The sequence below is a fragment of the Ursus americanus genome, chromosome 32, assembly GCF_024610735.1.
Source record: "Ursus americanus isolate L20-20 chromosome 32, mUrsAme1.1.p, whole genome shotgun sequence".
In the NCBI taxonomy this organism is placed as follows: domain Eukaryota; kingdom Metazoa; phylum Chordata; class Mammalia; order Carnivora; family Ursidae; genus Ursus; species Ursus americanus.
The window spans coordinates 33,983,081-34,001,283 of record NC_142158.1 but is presented as its reverse complement, the minus strand read 5'-3'; the positions used below and the strand labels follow the sequence as shown (position 1 = coordinate 34,001,283).

The 18,203-nt window shown below is 55.5% G+C and overlaps 1 protein-coding gene across 1 annotated transcript in view; it reads right to left on the bottom strand.

The window, feature by feature from the left end:
• Positions 1 to 11,195, bottom strand: part of GLP1R (glucagon like peptide 1 receptor) — a 32,601-nt gene extending 21,406 nt beyond the window's left edge. The window contains exons 1-3 of the mRNA XM_045786349.2: positions 11,118 to 11,195; positions 2,730 to 2,826; positions 1,837 to 1,944 (exon numbers count right to left, since the gene is read on the bottom strand). Coding sequence (XP_045642305.1) covers positions 1,837 to 1,944; positions 2,730 to 2,826; positions 11,118 to 11,195 — 283 coding nt within the window. The remainder of the gene's footprint in view (positions 1 to 1,836; positions 1,945 to 2,729; positions 2,827 to 11,117) is intronic.
• Positions 11,196 to 18,203: the final 7,008 nt, after the last annotated feature.

Here is an 18,203-nt window from a genome sequence, read left to right as displayed (position 1 = left end):
CAGAGAAAGCCTGTGGATTTGGGGAGGTGGGGCAGATAAGTAGTGTGGGTGGAAAAAATTAACAGCAAGCATTTTTCAAGAAGCTGCAATCCTCCTAAAACCCTTATCATCCCATCTGCATCCCATCTCCCAGGTGAGCGAGCTGAGGCACAAAGAGGTCCGGGCATCTGCTGAGGCTCGAATAGCCACGCAGAGCACAGGCAAGCATTCTCTTCGATTGTAGCACTCAACTTTTTCATCTGTAGGGAGAGGGCAGGCAGCTCACTGCCCTCCCTTGGAGTGCGCCCAGCCAGCAGAGGCCCAGGCCTCTCACCGGTCTTCATGCCCAGGGCCACGCACACAGGAACATACGCATATGCACACACACGTGCGTGCACACTCAAGGGAGCCCCGTGTAGCAACTCCACACACTCTGAACCAGACTCTGGAACGGGTTCCCGGGTCTGCCACTCCCTAGCTTGTGAGCTGGGAAAAGGTACTTGGCAGCTCCATGCCTCAGTTTCCCCCTCTGAAAAATGAGAGCACAATCAGAGTACTTGCTTGTGGGGTTATTGTGAGGAGTCAATGAGTGTAGGGATGTAAAGTGCTTACGACAGGCCCCAGAAGTGCTGTGGGAGGGGCCGCTGGTCCACTCTGCATCTTACCAGCTGTGCGCTGCTCTCCCTGCGCACCTTGGGGAGAGGTGGGTGTACTGGGAAGACTGAGAAGAGCCTCCTTCGCACCCCTGCCTGGGTTTCATCTGACCTCGGTCCTTTGTTCCGAGGGGAAGTCCATGCCAGGCCTTGCCAGGGGCCCTGATGTTCCACTGAGGGACCACCTCTTCCAGGAAGACTGCTGGTTTCCCACAGTATGACCTCATTCTCACACTCGCTTCTGGGCCAGCTTCTGCTTGAAGGCCCCGTCAAGCACAGTGCTTAAGAGCACAGTCTGGGTTCAACCGCTGGGTCTACCATTTACCTCCTCATCTGAAGCAAGAGGTTTACACCTTCTAGGGCCTCAATCTCCTCATCTGTACAACAAGCATAACCATGGGGTAGTTGTAGAGAGTAAAGGAATACCCTGCTTTTAGGGCAAAACTTGGCACATAGGAGGTAGTCAGTAAATGCTAGCTATTATTATTATTATGAGAGTGTCTTTTCTCTTTTACTGAGACTAGAAGCCCCTTGAGGCAAGGGTGCTTGTCTCCTGTTAAACTCTCTGGTGCCTGGGACAGATGGGTAGCAGTGGGGTGCACTGGCTACTGTCCAGTCAGAGCCCCCCCTACAGCCTCTATAGGTGCCTGCATTTCAATGACATACCTTTCCCAGTGCAGGGTGTCCCCTGCAGGCAGGAGTGAGCTAGGGAAGGAAGCCCACTGGGGAGGGACAACCCCACCAATGCCCTGATCTCTCAGCCTGTCTGTATTCATCTGACCAGTGAACCTCTGAGGAGGCAGGAGGTGGCTGGGCACCACTACGAGGTAGGGGCACCTACAAACATACCCCCCCCACACACACACCCAGAGCAGTGATGCCTCTGGGTAACCCTCCAATCCTAGGATCTGTTCCCACCTGACTCCCTTCCTGACTACTGGATGGAGGGGGTTTACATGTCTCTCTTAAGTCAAACCCCACACTCTACCCCTCCCCTCTCATGGCAGCAACAGGCCCTAGCCCAGGTTATACCTGATGCTCCCTACTGCCCCCTCTGGGGGAAAGACAGGCAGACAGACACCCATTAGGAGGCCTAAAGACCTTCTGGGGCAGGGAGGGCTGAGTCTGGGCGGAAAGGCAGCAGCGCTCCAACTCCACCCCACCCCCAACCTCCCGGACACAGGGGGAAGGAGAGAGGACTCACCACTGCTGGCCCAGGGCAGGTACCAGGGGCAGCTGACATTCACAAAGGAGCCCGGTAGTCCGTCTGGCCAGCAGGCATACTCATCGAAGGTCCGATTGCAAAACAGGCCTGGGGGCAGGAGGAAGAGTCTCTGAGTCCCCTCCTGGCCGCCTGGCCTGGTAGTGGCACTTCCCCTCCACTTCCACCATGGAGGCTGGCGGGATGGAAACCTGTGCCCTGCTAAGCTCTGCTGAGCACTATGCCAAGCTCTCTTCCCACCCGGCGGGTACCATGCAAGGGGACTCAGGCCCCTAGCAGCAGTGGAACTTGGAGCAAGTAACTTAATGTCTATTTTCTCATCTGTTAAATGGGGTTGATCCTGAGCCCACAGGGCCTTTGGGGACAAACAGTGCATGTTACGTGGATACCCGTACATGGTATGTAAGTGCTCAATAAACAAGCCCTACAGGCCTATTCTGAAAGCGCCCGTCACAGACGAGCAGGAAATGGAAGCTCATGAGGCTGGAATAACCTCCCGGCGGTCACGGCGCCGTGATCGCAGGGTCAGGATTTGAACCTAGGCCTATCTGGCTCCAACCCTCTACTCTTTAGATCACCCCATAAGCTCCTCTGAAACAATTATTCCTATAAATATATTGTTTGGGCCGCCAGCCCCTTCACAGGCCAGAAAGTGGGAAGGAAGGTAAAGAATGGAAAGGCCAGGTCCCCCGCTCCTGAGAGGCTCCAGCTGGAGGTAAGGGGGAATAAGACGGCACCCCAAGGCACGGGCAGATGTGGCATCCCAGAGAGCCAAACGATGCCCAGCCATGGCTTGGGGGTTGGCTGGGGCGGGGAGGGGAGGGGGCTTCAAAGTCTTCTGGAAACGGCTGGGGGAGGGCCCCACCTGGACTCACCCGTGGCCGGGGGTGGGGCCTCAGTCAGGAAGCGCTGGCACTGGTGTCGGTATTCTCGCCATTTCTGCACTGTCTCGGAGAGGGACACGGTGGCACCCTGTGGGGGGAGGGGAGACACGGAGGCCCCTTGGGTCCAGCCAACCTCTCTTTTACCCCCTGCCCCCACACACTTGGTTTCTTTCTTCATCTCCAGAGGACGTTAGAGCCCCAAACTCCCCCAGGCATCGGCTATCTCTGAGAGGGCGACAGAGCAAGTCACTACCACAGGGGGGCTCCCGGTAGACAGGTGCATAGCTTGCTGTGTTGTAAGTGGCCAGCAAATGTCTACTAAAATGATGTTTTGGGGAGTGAGTGGGGAACAGGGGAGGGGAAGGTGTCCCTTCATGGTCTCCTCTGACCTCACGCAGAAGGCAGAGTTCCTGAGGGCCCAAGACTTCATGAATGGCCACGGACTCCTTTCCCAGTCAGTGCCCAGTCAGCCTGCCTGCAAGGTTCCTGCACTTTCAGCCATTCTAGAAGGGGACACGCAGGCCCAGAGTGGGAGAGGGACTCAGTCGAAGTCACACAGCACCCGAAGGAGCGGAGCTAAGGCTAGGACTCAGAGTCCCCCAGATCAATGACTGTGTGAAGTACTGGAGGGCATGTGGTGTGGTGGCAGTCAGTGCTATGGAGCCTGGCTATGCCACAGCACCAGCATCTATCCTGAACCGTGTAATGTTTATCTGGGAGGCCAACAGGACCCCCTCCCCCATTGTCCCCTTCTAATGTAACACTAGAGATCAAATATTCAGCCCAGCTTCCACCAACTGAAGAAGCCCTGAGGACGTGGGATCAGAAAAGTCCCAGAACAGGGAGATGAGGCTTGCAATGGGATGGGTCCCCCTATCTGTGAGTAAGGGGATATGAGCCTCAATTCTTAGATAAGGTAAACACAGCAGAGACCCAAGCAGACCCAGCCACGTGAGAAATGTCCCTTCTGAACATTTTTGTTCACCTCTTTTGGATATGTTTTGGTACGGTGTTTCTTTTTTCTTTGTATTTTCTCCTGAACAGGCTTAAGATTATAAATACTCCTCATTTGGAGGCTGCAGATGCTGAAATGACCAGGGAGCCCCTTGTATAAAATTTAGGGCTTATACATAATTTAAAACAAAATTTCACTTTTTGAAATCACAAAAATATACACGTGTGCCGAAATCAAAATAGCTTCTTTTTAGAAGTTTGCACCCTTGACTTGGTGGTGGTGCCCTAAGCACATGCTGGATCTGGTTTGGGGGTAATGCTGCCCCGGTTTAAGCTCAGTCAAGGTTTATAGGGCACCTCCGATAAGGACACAGGCTGTCCTGTGCTCAGCCCTGCCCACACAGGAAGCGTCTGGAAGGGGACCAAGCTTGCTAGAGCCCCAGCCACATTCTTGGAGATGGCGTGCTGAGGCCACAGGTGGTGCCCCCTGAAGGAGCTCTTCTGAGGGCAGAGGTCAAGTGATTTGTTTTAAAAAACAAACAAATAAAAGAACAAGGAATAAAACACAACAGTAGTGAAGGCAGTGTCTTGATTTTAGCTACAATGGAAGGGTCAGCTGAATTTTCACCAGAGCCAGTCCTGGTGGATCAACCCTACTCCCCACCACTTTTCCTTCTACCCCGCCCCCAAGTGCAACAGCTGGTGGTAAAAGGGCAGAAAGTCTGGGAAGAAATTCTCCTTGATCTCGATCTCTCTTTCTAGAAGGAAAGCGGGAAGGAACCAAGGTCACAGTCGCAGCTGGGAAATAGGGCAGGTGTGTCTGGGGCAGGGAGCGGGGGAAAAGGAAGCCAGTGGAAACCGGAAGTCTCAGGGTGTGGATAGAAATGAGGTTAAGGCTAAGGACAGCGCCATTATGGCCAACTTGGCCACAAACACTCCACGGAGGTTCAAGACAGAGACAGCCCTGTCACCTGCTCTGAGCAGAGCTTCTGATATAAAACTACCTTCAGACTAGGGCTCCCTGAGGGCAGGGCTGTGTTTCCCCCTCAGACTGGGGCTCCCTGAGGCAGGGCTGTCCCTCCCCTCAAACTGGGGCTCCCTGAGCTGGGCTGTGTTTCCCCCTCAGACTGGGGCTCCTTGAGGCAGGGCTCTCTCTCTCCCTCAGACTGGGCTCCCTGAGCTCAAGGCTGTGTCTCCCCTTCAGACTGAGGCTCCCCAAGGGCAGGACTGTGTCTCCTCCCTCAGACTGGGGCTCCCTGAAGGCAGGGCTGTGTCTCGCCTCAGATTGGGGCCCCCTGAGGGCAGGGCTGTGTCTCCCCTCAGACTGGGGCTCCCTGAGCTCAAGGCTGCGTCTCCCCTTCAGACTGAGGCTCCCCGAGGGCAGGACCGTGTCTCCTCCCTCAGACTGGGGCTCCCTGAGCTCAAGGCTGCGTCTCCCCTTCAGACTGAGGCTCCCTGAGGCAGGGCTGTGTCTCCCCCCTCAGTCTGAGGCTCCCTGAGGGCAGGATTATGTCTCCCCCCTCAGACTGAGGCTCCCTGAGGACAGGGTTGTGTCTCCCCTCAGACTGGGGCTCCCTGAGGACAGGGCTGTGTCTCCCCTTCAGACTGGGGCTCCCTGAGGACAGGGCTGTGTCTCCCCCTCAGACTGGGGCTCCCTGAGGGCAGAGAACGATTCTCTCCTGAGATTGACAGCTTCCTGACAATCTGGGTCCTCTGTCTTCTTCCCACACCAGCTCAGGGTCTCCACAAACTCCTCACTGCATCGTTTCCCCCACACGCCACATATAGCACAAACTACCAGGACCTCTGGCCTCTCCCCCATCTGGTGCTTATGGAAACCATATTGTGCCAGGCTCTGGGAGGTGGTGAGGATGAGGGAGGTGTGGAACACATAGAAAAAAGACAGAGCCCTGGCCTGAAAGAGTCCCCAGGCTACTTGGGGGTGGGTGGGGTCAAAGGCTTAGCAGGACATAACAGAGAAAGCAGGAATGAAAGCATCAGGGGGTGGTTGGGGCTCAGGGGGTGGTTGGGGCCAGGCTCAGTGTAGATTCAGCCCTAAGGGACTCTGGGGACTGTGAGCTGGGGGAGAGGCTGAGCTGGCAAGAGTGGAGGGTGGAAATTTCAGCAAAATGTCCCAGCAGGGACCAAGATGCAGAGGTGGGAACACTGATGCTCCTGCCAGCAGGAAAAGGCTTTGGACTGGTGTTCTGGAGGGATTTCTGGGCCAGGGAGAGAGCAGTGGCCAGGACTGGGATAGATCTGAGTCTCTGGTCTGGGACAAGGCTGGAGACCACCAGTAAGCAGGGCCCAAGTGCTTAGGTGAACACAGTAACACCTTGCAGGGTGGACAGCCCTGGCTTTGGGCTCAGATCTGGGCCCGACCCTGACTCCCCCACAAATGAAGTTTGTTACCTTGTGTAAGAGTTTTAACTTCTAGGCTCGGCTTACACATGTGCAAAATGGGAATGATAATAGTCCCTACCTGTCCCCTCCCCCAGGACTGTCATGAGATTTAAGTGAGCTAATGCTTAGAAGGGCCCCTGGCACATGGAAAATGTGCAGCCAAATGCAGCCCTTCTTAGGACTTCTGCTGTTTACAGGACAAGGGAGAGGACAGAGTGGACAGGGCAGCCCGGCCTCCTGGGGACGTGGGCACTACCCCTCCCTCACTTCCAGGACCAACAAATTCCCAGGAGGAAACGAACATATTCCCATGCCAAGGACCAATCATTCTGCTTAGTGTGTGGCAGCTTCCAGCAGCAAATCCACGTGGTGATGAGCAGGACCCCGTTCCCGTGGGTAGGGGCCATAAGGAGGGGCAGGCCCTGTCCCCCAGCCCCCAGCCCCATTTCATCCTCCTATGGCATGAATCCCCGCTCCGAGACTGATGGGGTGGAGCTGCGGGTGCTGGTGATGGGAAGGACGCAGTGGTGGAGACAACGCTGTTGGCCCAGAGAAGAAGGCAGCGGTGGGGGCTGTGGGGCTGTGTGAGGGCAGGTTGGAAGGTTTTAGAATCGGGACTTTGTGAGATCTCTCTGAAGGGGATGAGGGGATAAAATGGAGACAATGCTGGGGTGGAGGTTATAATAAGGAGAGGCATCTCTCAGATTCAGGAGTTTCAGGAGGAAGCAGGAGGTGAGAAAAAGGATGCCAGGGGGGAGTGGTGTGCTGGAGAGAGCACTGGACAGAGAGCCACAAGTCCTGGCTTTAAAATCCCGGTTCTGCTAGAATGATCAGTAGGGGAAGAAAGGGATAAAGAAAGGGGGGGTAATCAGAAGGGGGAATGAAACATGAGAGACTATGGACTATGAGAAACAAACTGAGGGCTACAGAGGGGAGGGGGGTGGGGGAATGGGATAGACTGGTGATGGGTAGTAAGGAGGGCACATATTGCATGGTGCACTGGGTGTTATATGCAAGTAATGAATCATCGAGCCTTACATCGGAAACCGGGGATGTACTGTATGGTGACTAACATAATATAATAAAAAATCATTATAAAAAAAAATAAAATAAAATAAAATCCCGGTTCTGGCTGTTAATGTGGGATTGATAGGATGCACTATAACCCTTTGGGGCCTCAGTTTCCTCATCTGTAAAATGGGCCTATTACTCTTCCCAAAGAGCTCCTACAGATCCAGAAACATAAAGTGGGTGAACATCTATGAATTATCCAGCCCTGTCCCGGCCGGCAGCGTTAGAAGGAAGAGTGGACAGGGAAGGACACAGATGCCGCAGTTGCTCTTGAGGTGACAGGCTTTCCAATATCCCGGGAAGGCCCTCCGTCTCCAAAGACTGGCTGCCAGCCTAAAAAATTCCTCTTCCAGCTTTATTTCTCAGTGCAAATAAGTTTTTTCCTTTTCTGGAAACCTTTTTGATTGAGGGAAGGAGGAACAAGACCTTGGCCTCTCTGGGCCACTGAGGTGGGAAAAATGGGAGAGGACCCTAGAGGAGAAAGAGAGCTCCAGAGACAACTCTGGGACCGCCCAACTGATGCAGCCCCTATCTTCCCCAGCCTCCCTCCTCTCCGCCCCCCTCCCAGAGCCCAAACCAGCACCCTGGCCCCTGTGCCCAGGAAGGGTGGGGCTGCCAGAACCTTGGCTCTTTGACCTCATTATTTTTTTTCTTAAGGGCTCCAGATATGTGAGCAGAGGGCAGGGAAAGGAAAACTGACACACAGTGTCAAATGCTCGGGAACCCTCACACGGATATACTGTCACACACATTATCACACACGCCATTGAGCACATGCTTACATACTGAGACATGACAGTCTCCCCCCCCCCCCCCACACACAGTCAGGTACACACTCACATGCTGACACATTGCCCCCAACGCGCACGCGTGCACGCATACACTCCTTGACGGACATAAACTCAACTCACACTGTCACACACATGTACGCAGGGAAACACGCATTCTGTCATAAGCACGCTATCTCTCACCCACATGCTGGCACATACTGGCGGACACCCATTTACACAAAAATCTCTCTCTCTCTCACACACACAGACCTTCCCATAGACACAGTATCACACATGGGGTTGCAAACACATAGACACTGTCGGACACACAATTACATGCTGAGATGTTTCATACACAGTGACCCGCACACCAGCAGACCGCCACACACGGGGTCACATACAAACCCACAGAGAGACGGGGGCTCATAAAACCCACACCTCCTCCCCCTGGTCTCTCTCTGTGTCTCTCTACCTGTCTCTATCTCCGTGTCTATCACACACCCCCCCCCCAGGGGAATCTGCTTAGAGCCAGGCTGCAGCTAAGGAAGGGCCTGGTTTTCCTCAGAGAAAGGAATTGGAGGCAGGATGTGGTTTCTTGGTGGCTCCTGTCCCGGCCCCTACCTGGGATCCACGTCCGGGAGGGAGCCCAGCTCAGAACAAAGTCCACGCTGACCGCCGTGTGCCCCGGACTCCCTCCGCCCTTCACTAGAGCCTCCCACAGCCCCTCTCCAAGCCCTAGTCTGCCCTGAAGAAGGCTTTCAGATTCTGGAGGACAAATGCGTCCGTTCCCCCACGCGCCTAAGGCTGCCATTTCAGAGTGCCAGTGTCTCAACCCTCGCCCTAACTTTCTGTGGTAGAGGCTGTGATTCCTGTGTACAGACGAGGACACTGAGGTTCGGGAAGGTTGTTGTCCTACCCAAGATCACCAGCTAAGAGCAGACCTGAGATTTGAACCCAGGTTTGGCTGGTTCTAATTTTGGGTGTCAGAGGCTTGCCTGTCTCCTCAGAGACCAGCTTCCTCACAGGGTTCCTGGGGAGGTAAGGAATAGGGGAGGGGGGTGATCCTTTCAGCCACAGTGAAGGAGTGGCCTAGGCCCCCTTCTTCAGAGGTCAATTCGGCCATCCTCCTGCCGCTTCCAGCCTAGCCAGACCTGACAGTGAACAGCTCACTCTGGGAAGCAGGTAGCAGGCACCAGCCCAGCCCCTCATCCCTTTCTCTCTGTTCCTGAATGACAGGATCATCTTGCACAGGAATGCTCCTTTTCTGAGCTTTTGTCCCCCGTTGGTGCCATGGAGGGAGTAAATCTAGTCTTGCTGACCTCATGAGCAGAAAAGAGAATGCAAAATTCACCCATTTTTAGCGTCTTGAACACGGGCATGAGGTTGTGTCACAAGGACAGTAGTCTAACCTCAAAGCCCCTTTGCTCAGATCTCTGTGGTGGCCAGGGATGCTCAGAGCGCCCCCCAACAAGAGCATCCCCTGAAAGCTCCACCCCCTCGCTCAGAGCCTGGCTCCTCCTGCCCTGCTCTGCCCTCCCAGGCCTGTTAGTCCAGGATAGTCGGCTTTTGCACAGGCCCAGGGCTGAGGAGTAAGGGGATCAGAAGTAAGGGCAGGTTCAAAGAGCCCAATTCCTCTGGCAAAAGGAACTTTGGGGAGAAGACAGGCAGCCTCCAAAACTTTTCCTCTTCCCTTAATTCAAACCAGGTCTGCAAAGCCGGCCCAGAGCAGGATGGGAGGAGGCAGCAGGGCCTTCCACTTCCACCCAGTCCCAGCCCCAAGGCAGTAAAGGTGAACCAGAGAGGTGGTCATGCTAATGTGTCTGCAGTCCTGGCTCCTGAAAGATGCCAAGAACACCAGGGAAGTCAAGGCCTGGCTGAGGGATTGGGGGAAGGTGCTGGGGAAGCGGGAGTGTCTCCTGAGGCTAGGGCCAGTAGGTGGGCTGGGGACAGGGAGAGGGAGGGAATGAGTCTGGAAAGGACTTTGGTGGGGGGGGCGAAAATGGGCTGGCACATTGTCCACAGCTGGATTCTCAGTCGGGCTGGAATCAGCCTCAATGGCCCCTCTTCGTGCATTCCCCCCCACCTGTGCTGGGACAAATTTCAAGGCCTGTACAGGTCCACTCCCCAAAGCTGTCAGTTCTTTAGGTCTAGGGGTAGGAACGGGAGGCAGGAGGAAGAGATAGTTCCCTTGACACCACACAGGCCATCCAAGCCTGCATCTCTTCTCCACTCTAGCATCTCACAACATCTTCAGACAACTCCCCACTCCACCAGCAGGCTGGCTACAGCCCCCAGCCTAGGAGCCTGGAAACAGGAAAGGCAGGGAGGGCAGTGAGGGCTGCAGAGAGGGGCTGCAGGGGTCCATCTGTGGTCCACTGGCCAGTGACATCCAGGGGACCAAGGTGTCTCTGAGTGTCCCGGTATGCTTTCTGGTATATGTTGTCAACCAGGTTAGTCAGAATGGGGGGTCAGACAAGTGTGCGAGGGGGACCGCTGCTTCTAGAGGAGCAGGGAGCCTCCTACATGTTTTGCCGCAGGGGCGGGGGGGGGGCACTCAAGTTCCATCCGGGAGGTCAGAAAGAAGGACAACGAGCTGCCACCGCGTGGTCCCTGGGGCTATAAGTCAAAGGCTGTGCTGGGGGGCTGACAAGGGGGAAATGGAGCGGGGTGTCCACACCCTGGCCCTCTCCGTCTTCCCGGAGCCTTCTCGGGGTCTTTGACGAGGGAGCAGGGTGGGCTGGGACGGGCACCGCGGGGAGGGCTCAGGGCCATCACCGGAGAGGTGAGGTCAGGGGAGGGGGTGAGCCGGGCCGTGCCAGGGCCGCGGGCGCGAGTCTGCGAGGAGCCAGAGTTGGGAAAGTGGTCTGGGGAGATGCGGCGCAGAAGTCAACGCAGGGCTGCCGCGAGGCAGCGTGTGGCCTGGGCGGGGGCGGCGGGCAGGGAGCGTCTCGCGGGGCTGGGACCGCCGGGCGCCGTCCGAGCCCCCACCTCGGGCCGCCGTCCAAGCCCCCGGCTCAGGGCACCCAACTCTCCAGTCCCTGCTCCCCCCGGGGCTTCGGTTCCCTCCTCCTGCGGTCGCAGAGTTTCGCTCAAGTCCCGGGCCGCCCCTGCCGGGAGCCGGCGCCCGCCGCCCGTAGGGCCCCCTGCGTCCTCCCCGTTCCCCCGGGGCCGCGGGTCTCACCTGGGGGCGGGGGCCGGCCCTGCCCACCGCCCCGAGCAGCAGCAGCGCCAGGCAGAGCGGGCTGGGGGCGCGGGCCATGGCGGGGCGCTCAGGACCGGGCCATCGCTGCCACCTGCGGAACCGCGCGCGGCGACTGATCCCGGGCGGCCGGCGGCGCCGGGGGAGGAGCCGGCGCGGGGCCGCCCCGCCCGCGGGAGGGGCCGGCGGGGTCCCGCGTCTTCAGCCCGGGCCGCCCGGGGCCTCCCCCCCACACCGCCCCTCGCCAGTCGGTCCCGGGCCGGGGGCACCGGGCGCTGCGCTCCGGGCGAGGACCGCTCGGGCTGAGGAAGCGCAGGAGCCTCCCACCAGCACCCAGCGCCTCGGGTGCGCTCGCCCGCCCCCCACCCCCGCCCCCCAGCCTCCCCCAGGTTCCCCCAGATTCCCCGGGCTAAGGAGAGCCAGACCACCCCCACCTATTCAGGCTACCCCAGAGGAAACTGAGGCCGGACAAGCGCGTGGGACTTACCCAAGGTCACCCTGCCCGTCAGACCCCTCCAGGAAAGTGTCACCCCAAGAGCTGCGCGTGACTAGTATAAGAAAGAGCCACCCAGCGGGGTTACCCCCTCCCCAAGTCCTCTCCTCATTCCGGAGCTCGGTCAGGAAGGCTGCCCCAGGAGAGCTAAGGTTGGGGGAGGAGGGGAAGACGAGGACAAATGGATCAATGGAGCCCTGAGTGGAGGGTCTAGAGTTTTCCCCCCCACTCCCGCAATTCCCACGGCCCTTGTTCTAAATCACTAGGCTCTTAGAACCCTGTGTCCCTGTGCCAAAGTGGGCCCATGGCTGTTCCCTGTGCCTGCTGTATCTTTGTCACCCGCTTTGTAGCAACTCTATTTTACCTGCCTTTGTATCCACCCCCCACCCCAAACACAGTGCGGGCAGGGGTTGGGGGGCGGGTGCTGCACAGGCTACCCTCAGATTCCCTTCTTACAGCCAGGCTGTGGAAGAGTGCGAAAATGCATTGACTTTACTTCCCTGATGCCCTTAAGGAGTAAGGGTGGGTAGAGGGGATTACCCCAGCCCCAAAAGAACTTTGATGTCACTGTTGGGAAGGGGTGGTGGCAGCAGCACGCCATCCTGGACACGCCATAGCAGGGGCATGTCTGGATCATCCCAAAGGGAAAGAGAGTCTGAGAGTAACTTCTCATCAGGGGGAGAACAAAACTTCTGGAAGCCCTGAGCAAAGTTGGAAGGGGTGGGGTGGGGGTGTGAAATGGGGAGGCGGGAAGAGACAGCCAGTGGGAGGAGCAGAGGCTCCCTTTGAGCCAGAGGGATTGCCCACTCCAGCAAGCTCTACCTCCACAACCTGGGAGTCTTGTCTTCCCTCCCCTGCCCAGAAGGTCACCTTCCGTGAGCCACTTAGGATTATTAGCTTGTTCAGCTACACCTGGCAGAAAACCCCAGAGAGCAATGGTGTAACCAAGGGCTCTTACATAAAACGAGACCAGAGGTTCAGCCTAGGGCTGGAGCAGTGGCTCCCTGATCATTAGGGTTCCCCCGATCTTGTAGCTTCCACCATTCTCATGGCCCAAGCCTTCCACGAAATGATCCAAGGTGGTTGCTCCAGCTCCCACCATGATATCCAAACTCCAGCCAGCAGGCAGGAGGAAGGAGAAGAGGAGGGGTGGGCCTCCATGGGTAAAGCCACAACCAGAAAGTGGCAATTGTCAGTTCCTCACCCATTGGTCGGAATTTGTTATTTTTTTAAATTTTATTTATTTATTTGAGATAGAGTGATAGAGAAAGAGCACAAGGGCAGGGGCAGAGGGAGAAGCAGACTCCCCGCTGAGCAGGGAGCCCCACGAGGGGCTCAATCCCAGGACCCTGAGATCATGACCTGAGCTGAAGGCAGATGCTAAACCAACTGAGCCATCCGGGCGCCCCCGTTGGTCGGAATTTAGATGCATGGGCACTCCTAGCTGTAAAGGAGGCTGGGAAATTTTCCCTTTGTCCCAGGCAGTCACTGGTAAGGTTAAATATTGGGGTATATATTACTCTCGAAGAAAGCAAAATTAGATACAGATACATATATGATCGAGATATCCATATGGATACCGGGGAACAACTTGCAGGCTCTGCTGTACCAGGGTTGGGGGCTGGGGAGAAGAGGCTAGGGAAGGTATTCAGACAGAACTGGGCATTTGCCATGAATTTCTCGGCCTCCAAATTACATTTGCTCAATACATATCTGTTGAATACCTTGCTATGTGCCAGACATGGAACTAGGGCCCAGGGAGAAAGTGGCGATGCTGCCTTTACCCTCAGGAAGATTCTACTCAGTGCAGGAGAGACACGTTTCTATTACAGTTACAATCGTGACCAACAGTGCTGTGATAAGCAGATGCCTTCGAAGTCCTGTCCTCAGCACTGAAAAGACCACTTTCTTTCTGCCAGCGGGCTTTCTCTGACGGGGAGGAGATTTTCGTGTTCAGCTGGTTCAGGCTAGGCACCCCTAGGAGCAGCTCTCAGGCAGCTCTGGATGGACACTCGGAGGTGTGTGCCAGTCTCTCAGAGTCCCCCGTGTGATGGAGGCCCCGCCATCCATGGCTGCCTTCCCTGGCCCGTCCTGCATGCCCACAGTAGGGGACTAGTGCTGCCTGGGAGCACCTCCCAAATGAAAAACAACGACAACAACAACAACAACTACCTGTCCTTAAATCTTCACCTCAAGGTCTGCTTCTGGGCGAGGCCAGCTGAAGTCCTTGGTTACAGGGAAGTATCCAGGGAGGGAGGTGGCCGCCTGAGCCCCGACACATTTGGGTGGCAGATTAGTGAACCTCTCGCAGAGGTCAAAGCCTCTGAGTTTTCCCTGACGATACCTCTCATCTCAGCACGTCGTTGTACCCTGGGTTATAATTGCCTCCTTCCTACTAGATTGGGGATCCGAGAGCCAGGACGCTGTTGCAGCACAGCCAGCCCAGCGAATGCTCAGTGTGCACAGACCCCTCCTGGTTCTGTCTCTGGGTGTGATGGATGCTGCTGGGCGCCAGGCCCTGGTTCTTCTGTGGAAGTGCCCTGCAGCTGCGGGGAGGCTGTATGGTGGACATTTGGGAAGATTTGTCTCCTGAGCTTGTAAGTTGGGGTGGGTCCAGGGGCTGATTCCTTCCTCCCTCCCTTCTTTCCTTTCTCCCTGCCTTCCTTCCTTTCTCCCTTCCTTCCTTTCCTCCCTTCTTCCTTCCTTCCTTTCTTCCCTCCCTCCTTCCTTCCTTCCTTCCTTCCTCCTCTTTCTTTCTCTCTTTCTTTCCTTCTTACTTTCTTTTTTAACAAGTTGACATCTTTCCCTTCCTCCTTATCCCATCACCAGAGGATTAGGCTTTCTTTTAACCCTTACGTGACTTCATCCCTGAGCCCATCGTTGGTTCCCTATCACCTAGGACCAGGTTCTTAAAACTCTTAATATCTAAGAAGCCTACTTGGGACTGCCCCCAGCTTACCTCCCAGCTGGATTTCTTGCAAGTGCCTCCTGGCACATCTCTGCCTTTGCACGTGCAGTCCCCTCTGTCTGAAGTGTCCTCACTTACCTCACCTGCCTGAGCTCCTACTCATGCTTCAGGACCCAGCGCAGGCAGCCCCCTCTCTAAGAAACATCTCCTCAGCCCTGCCCCTCAATGCCCCTTCAAGACAGCATAGGTGCTCTTGTCAGCAGCAAGAGCCCTGGAAGGATCCCCTAAACTTGGTTCTCCTCCAGGATTCCCCTACTTCTGCCCACCCTCAGAGCCTCAGTGAAGGAGTCACCCCCACCTGGAAGTTTTCCATAATCCCCCACACTCAATTCCTCAGGGCCCCAATCCCTTGTGCTTATGGCCATCTGGGTACGTTGGAACCCTCTTGAATGTTTGCTGGTTAATTTCTCAGTTTCCTCATGGACTCAGAGTCCCTTAAGGGCAGAGGCCTTGTTCCGCTCATCGTAATACTGCACAGCACCCAGCACAGTGTTTGGCACGTACTATGTGCTTGGTGACTCTTGTTTAACGTAAGAAATGGAATGAATTGAAGCACTAACCATGTTCTATCACTGTCCTTACGACTTTCCCTCATCAGACTGCGGGCTCCTTGACGGAAGGGATGTCTCCTTGTTTATCTCTGGGTATCCAGCATTAGCACAGGCCCTGGCACATGGTAGGTGCTCAATAATGTTTGTTGCAATAGAAATGTGTCAATCCAAGTGTCCAGTGAGGTGCCTGGCACATAGTAGGTGTTCAAAAACTTAGCAGAAGAAAGATGGGCTGGCAGAGAGGACACATTAGGTCCTGGGAAGTACAGTCCTCTCCTCTCCCCACACTGTTATCAGGGCCCCATGCTCAGGCCCTGCTATGGTCTGAATGTGTCCTCCCCCTATTTCACATGTTGAAATCCTAACCCCCAAGGTGGTGATTGTGGGGGTGGGGCCTCTGGGAGGAGATGAGATCATGATAGCAGAACTCTCATGATGGATTGGTGCCCTTATAAAAGAGATCCCAGAGAAGTCCCTCCCCTCTGCCACCACGCGAGGACACAGAGAGAAAGTGGCCATCAGTGAACCAGGAAGCAGGCTCTCACCACACACCAGATCTACCAGTGCCATGATCTTGGACTTCCAGCCTTCAGAACTGTGGTAAGTAAGTGCTTGTTTAGAAGCACCAAGTCTATGATATGTTGTTAGAGCAGCGCAAACGGACCTTTGCTCCCTAGAACAGAGGGCAGGATGAGCCATCTAGGAGCAGAGATTCGAACAGGTGGAATCGTCTGCTACACTAACAATACCCACGAACAAGAACAATAGCTACCACTTACCGAGTCGAGTCGCTGGCAGCTCTGAGCCAGGTGGTGCTGGATGCTTATTGCTGCGATCTCCTCGAGTATTATGAGCAAGTACTGTTGGGCCCATTTTATGGACAAGGAGACTGAGGCTCGGGGATGAAAACAAAGTTGCTCACAGAGCAGCGCTGGCCTTCATCCCCAGGGCCACCTGCCCCCAAAGCCGGTGCAGCAGCTCCGATGAGCAGCCAGAGCCGTGCAGAGAGTGCGGGCTCCAGCTGGGCCAGCCTGTCTTGGGAGCACCTCCCCTGTGGCTCCTTCCTCCGGAGCCCCAAGCTCTGGGTCCTGCTCCTTACCCCCATGCCCAAAGCTTCTCCTGTGGCTCTAAAGGAGCCTTTTACAAAGCATTTAGGAAGAAAGCTTGGTTTTCAGATCCCGTTCAGAATGAGAATGGGAGCAACTGATGTGTGCCCCTGAGGAGAAGATGCTGCAAGGGTCTTCCCTATGGAAAGAGACCCAGGAGCAGGCCAGCCCACCCTTTGTCCTTGGCTGAGGAAAAGCCTCTTCTTAGTAGGAAGACCTCGCCAGTGGGCAGGGCAGAATCTTGCAGCTGGGGGGAGGCCCAGAGAAAGGGAGGGGGGAGGAGGAAAACTGCTAAAAGACAGGTGTCTCTTGTCCATATAGTTCAGTTCCTTTCTGAGCTCCCAGTTCCTAAGAAAGGTGCTTATTTTCCAAAGCTCAAGACTACCCCTCCTCTGGGGGTCCAGATGAGGAAAGAGCCAACAATCTTTAGCCAATAGAAACACACACGCCTCCACACTGATTTTTTTAAAATATTTTTTTATTATATTATGTTAGTCACCATACAGTACATCCCTAGTTTTTGATGTAAAGTTCCATGCTTCATTACTTGCGTATAACACCCAGTGCACCATGCAATACGTGCCCTCCTTACTACCCATCACCAGCCTATCCCAGTCCCCCACCCCCCTCCCCTCTGAAACCCTCAGTTTGTTTCCCAGAGTCCATAGTCTCTCTCATGCTTCATTCCCCCTTCTGTCTACCCCCCTTTCTTCTTCCCTTTCTTCCCCTACCGATCTTCCTAGTTCTTATGTTCCATAAATGAGTGAAACCATATGATAATTGTCTTTCTCTGCTTGACTTATTTCACTTAACATTATCTCCTCCAGTGCCGGCCATGTTGCAGCAAATGTAGAGCACTCATTCTTTCTGATAGCTGAGTAATATTCCATTGTATATATGGACCACAACTTCTTAATCCAGTCATCTGTTGAAGGGCATCTCGGCACCTTCCACGATTTAGCTATTTCCACACTGATCTTACAGCCCGTCAGTCTCAGGTTCCAATACAGCTCAACCATTCCCTGAACACATCCCTGATCCTTGGTCTCACAATCTGTAAAAGGAAGATAATAATAAAGACCCCCATTTCCAGAGCCCTTGCCTTGAGCCAGGCACTGATCCAGGAGCTGTGTGAGTGTTACTCCATCTTCATGCTCACCACTGCCCTCAGCCTGACCATTGCCACAGGGAGAAAGCAGAGATGGAAGGAACGAGCCCAGGAACCCTCCTTTTGCAGGGGAGAGGAGAACCCGGCTGCCGGTCGCAGTGGAGGCAAGAGTGAAGGAGTATGTCCCCAGAGGATGCCCCTGCCAGCAAGGACTCCATGCCTCTGCCTCCTGCTTCTCTTCTGCCCTTGTCCCAGTGCAGGGAGCAGCCCTGAGTTGTGAAGTGGGATCATTTTTATCCCCCATTTGACCCATGCAGACCCTGAAGCACAAAGCCATGGAGTAACTGTCCCAAGAGAGCTCAAAATAGCCAAGGCAGCCTGGACATGACCCACCCAGACAACCCGCATTCACCACCTTGCAGAATTGTTGGACGATCAGAAACTGCACTTGCCCGGAGCCTGGCATAAACAAATTCTCCCTAAACAGCAGCATTAACACCACTCTTACTCCCCGCGGCCCTCCATCTCCCTGGGCTGTCACATCAGCTGTGCCAGGTCTCAGCACGACAGCAGGTACAGCTGCTGATGTCCAGGGTCTCCAGCTTAGGACATCCTTCCTGGTCCAAATGGCTCCAGCCCAATCCCCCAGGTCTGGGGGAGGGAGGAGGCTGGCTGAACCAAAGAGGCCCTTCCCCCCATACCTTGCCACTCTCGCTGCCCCCGCCCCCCTCCCCGAGTTTCCCAGGTTCTGGGTCCTGTCCAGGTCTGGGCAGTCGGCTGGGGAGGATTTACAGCCTCTCGAGCTACAGTGATTATTGCCCTCTTGGGTGAATGCAGCACAC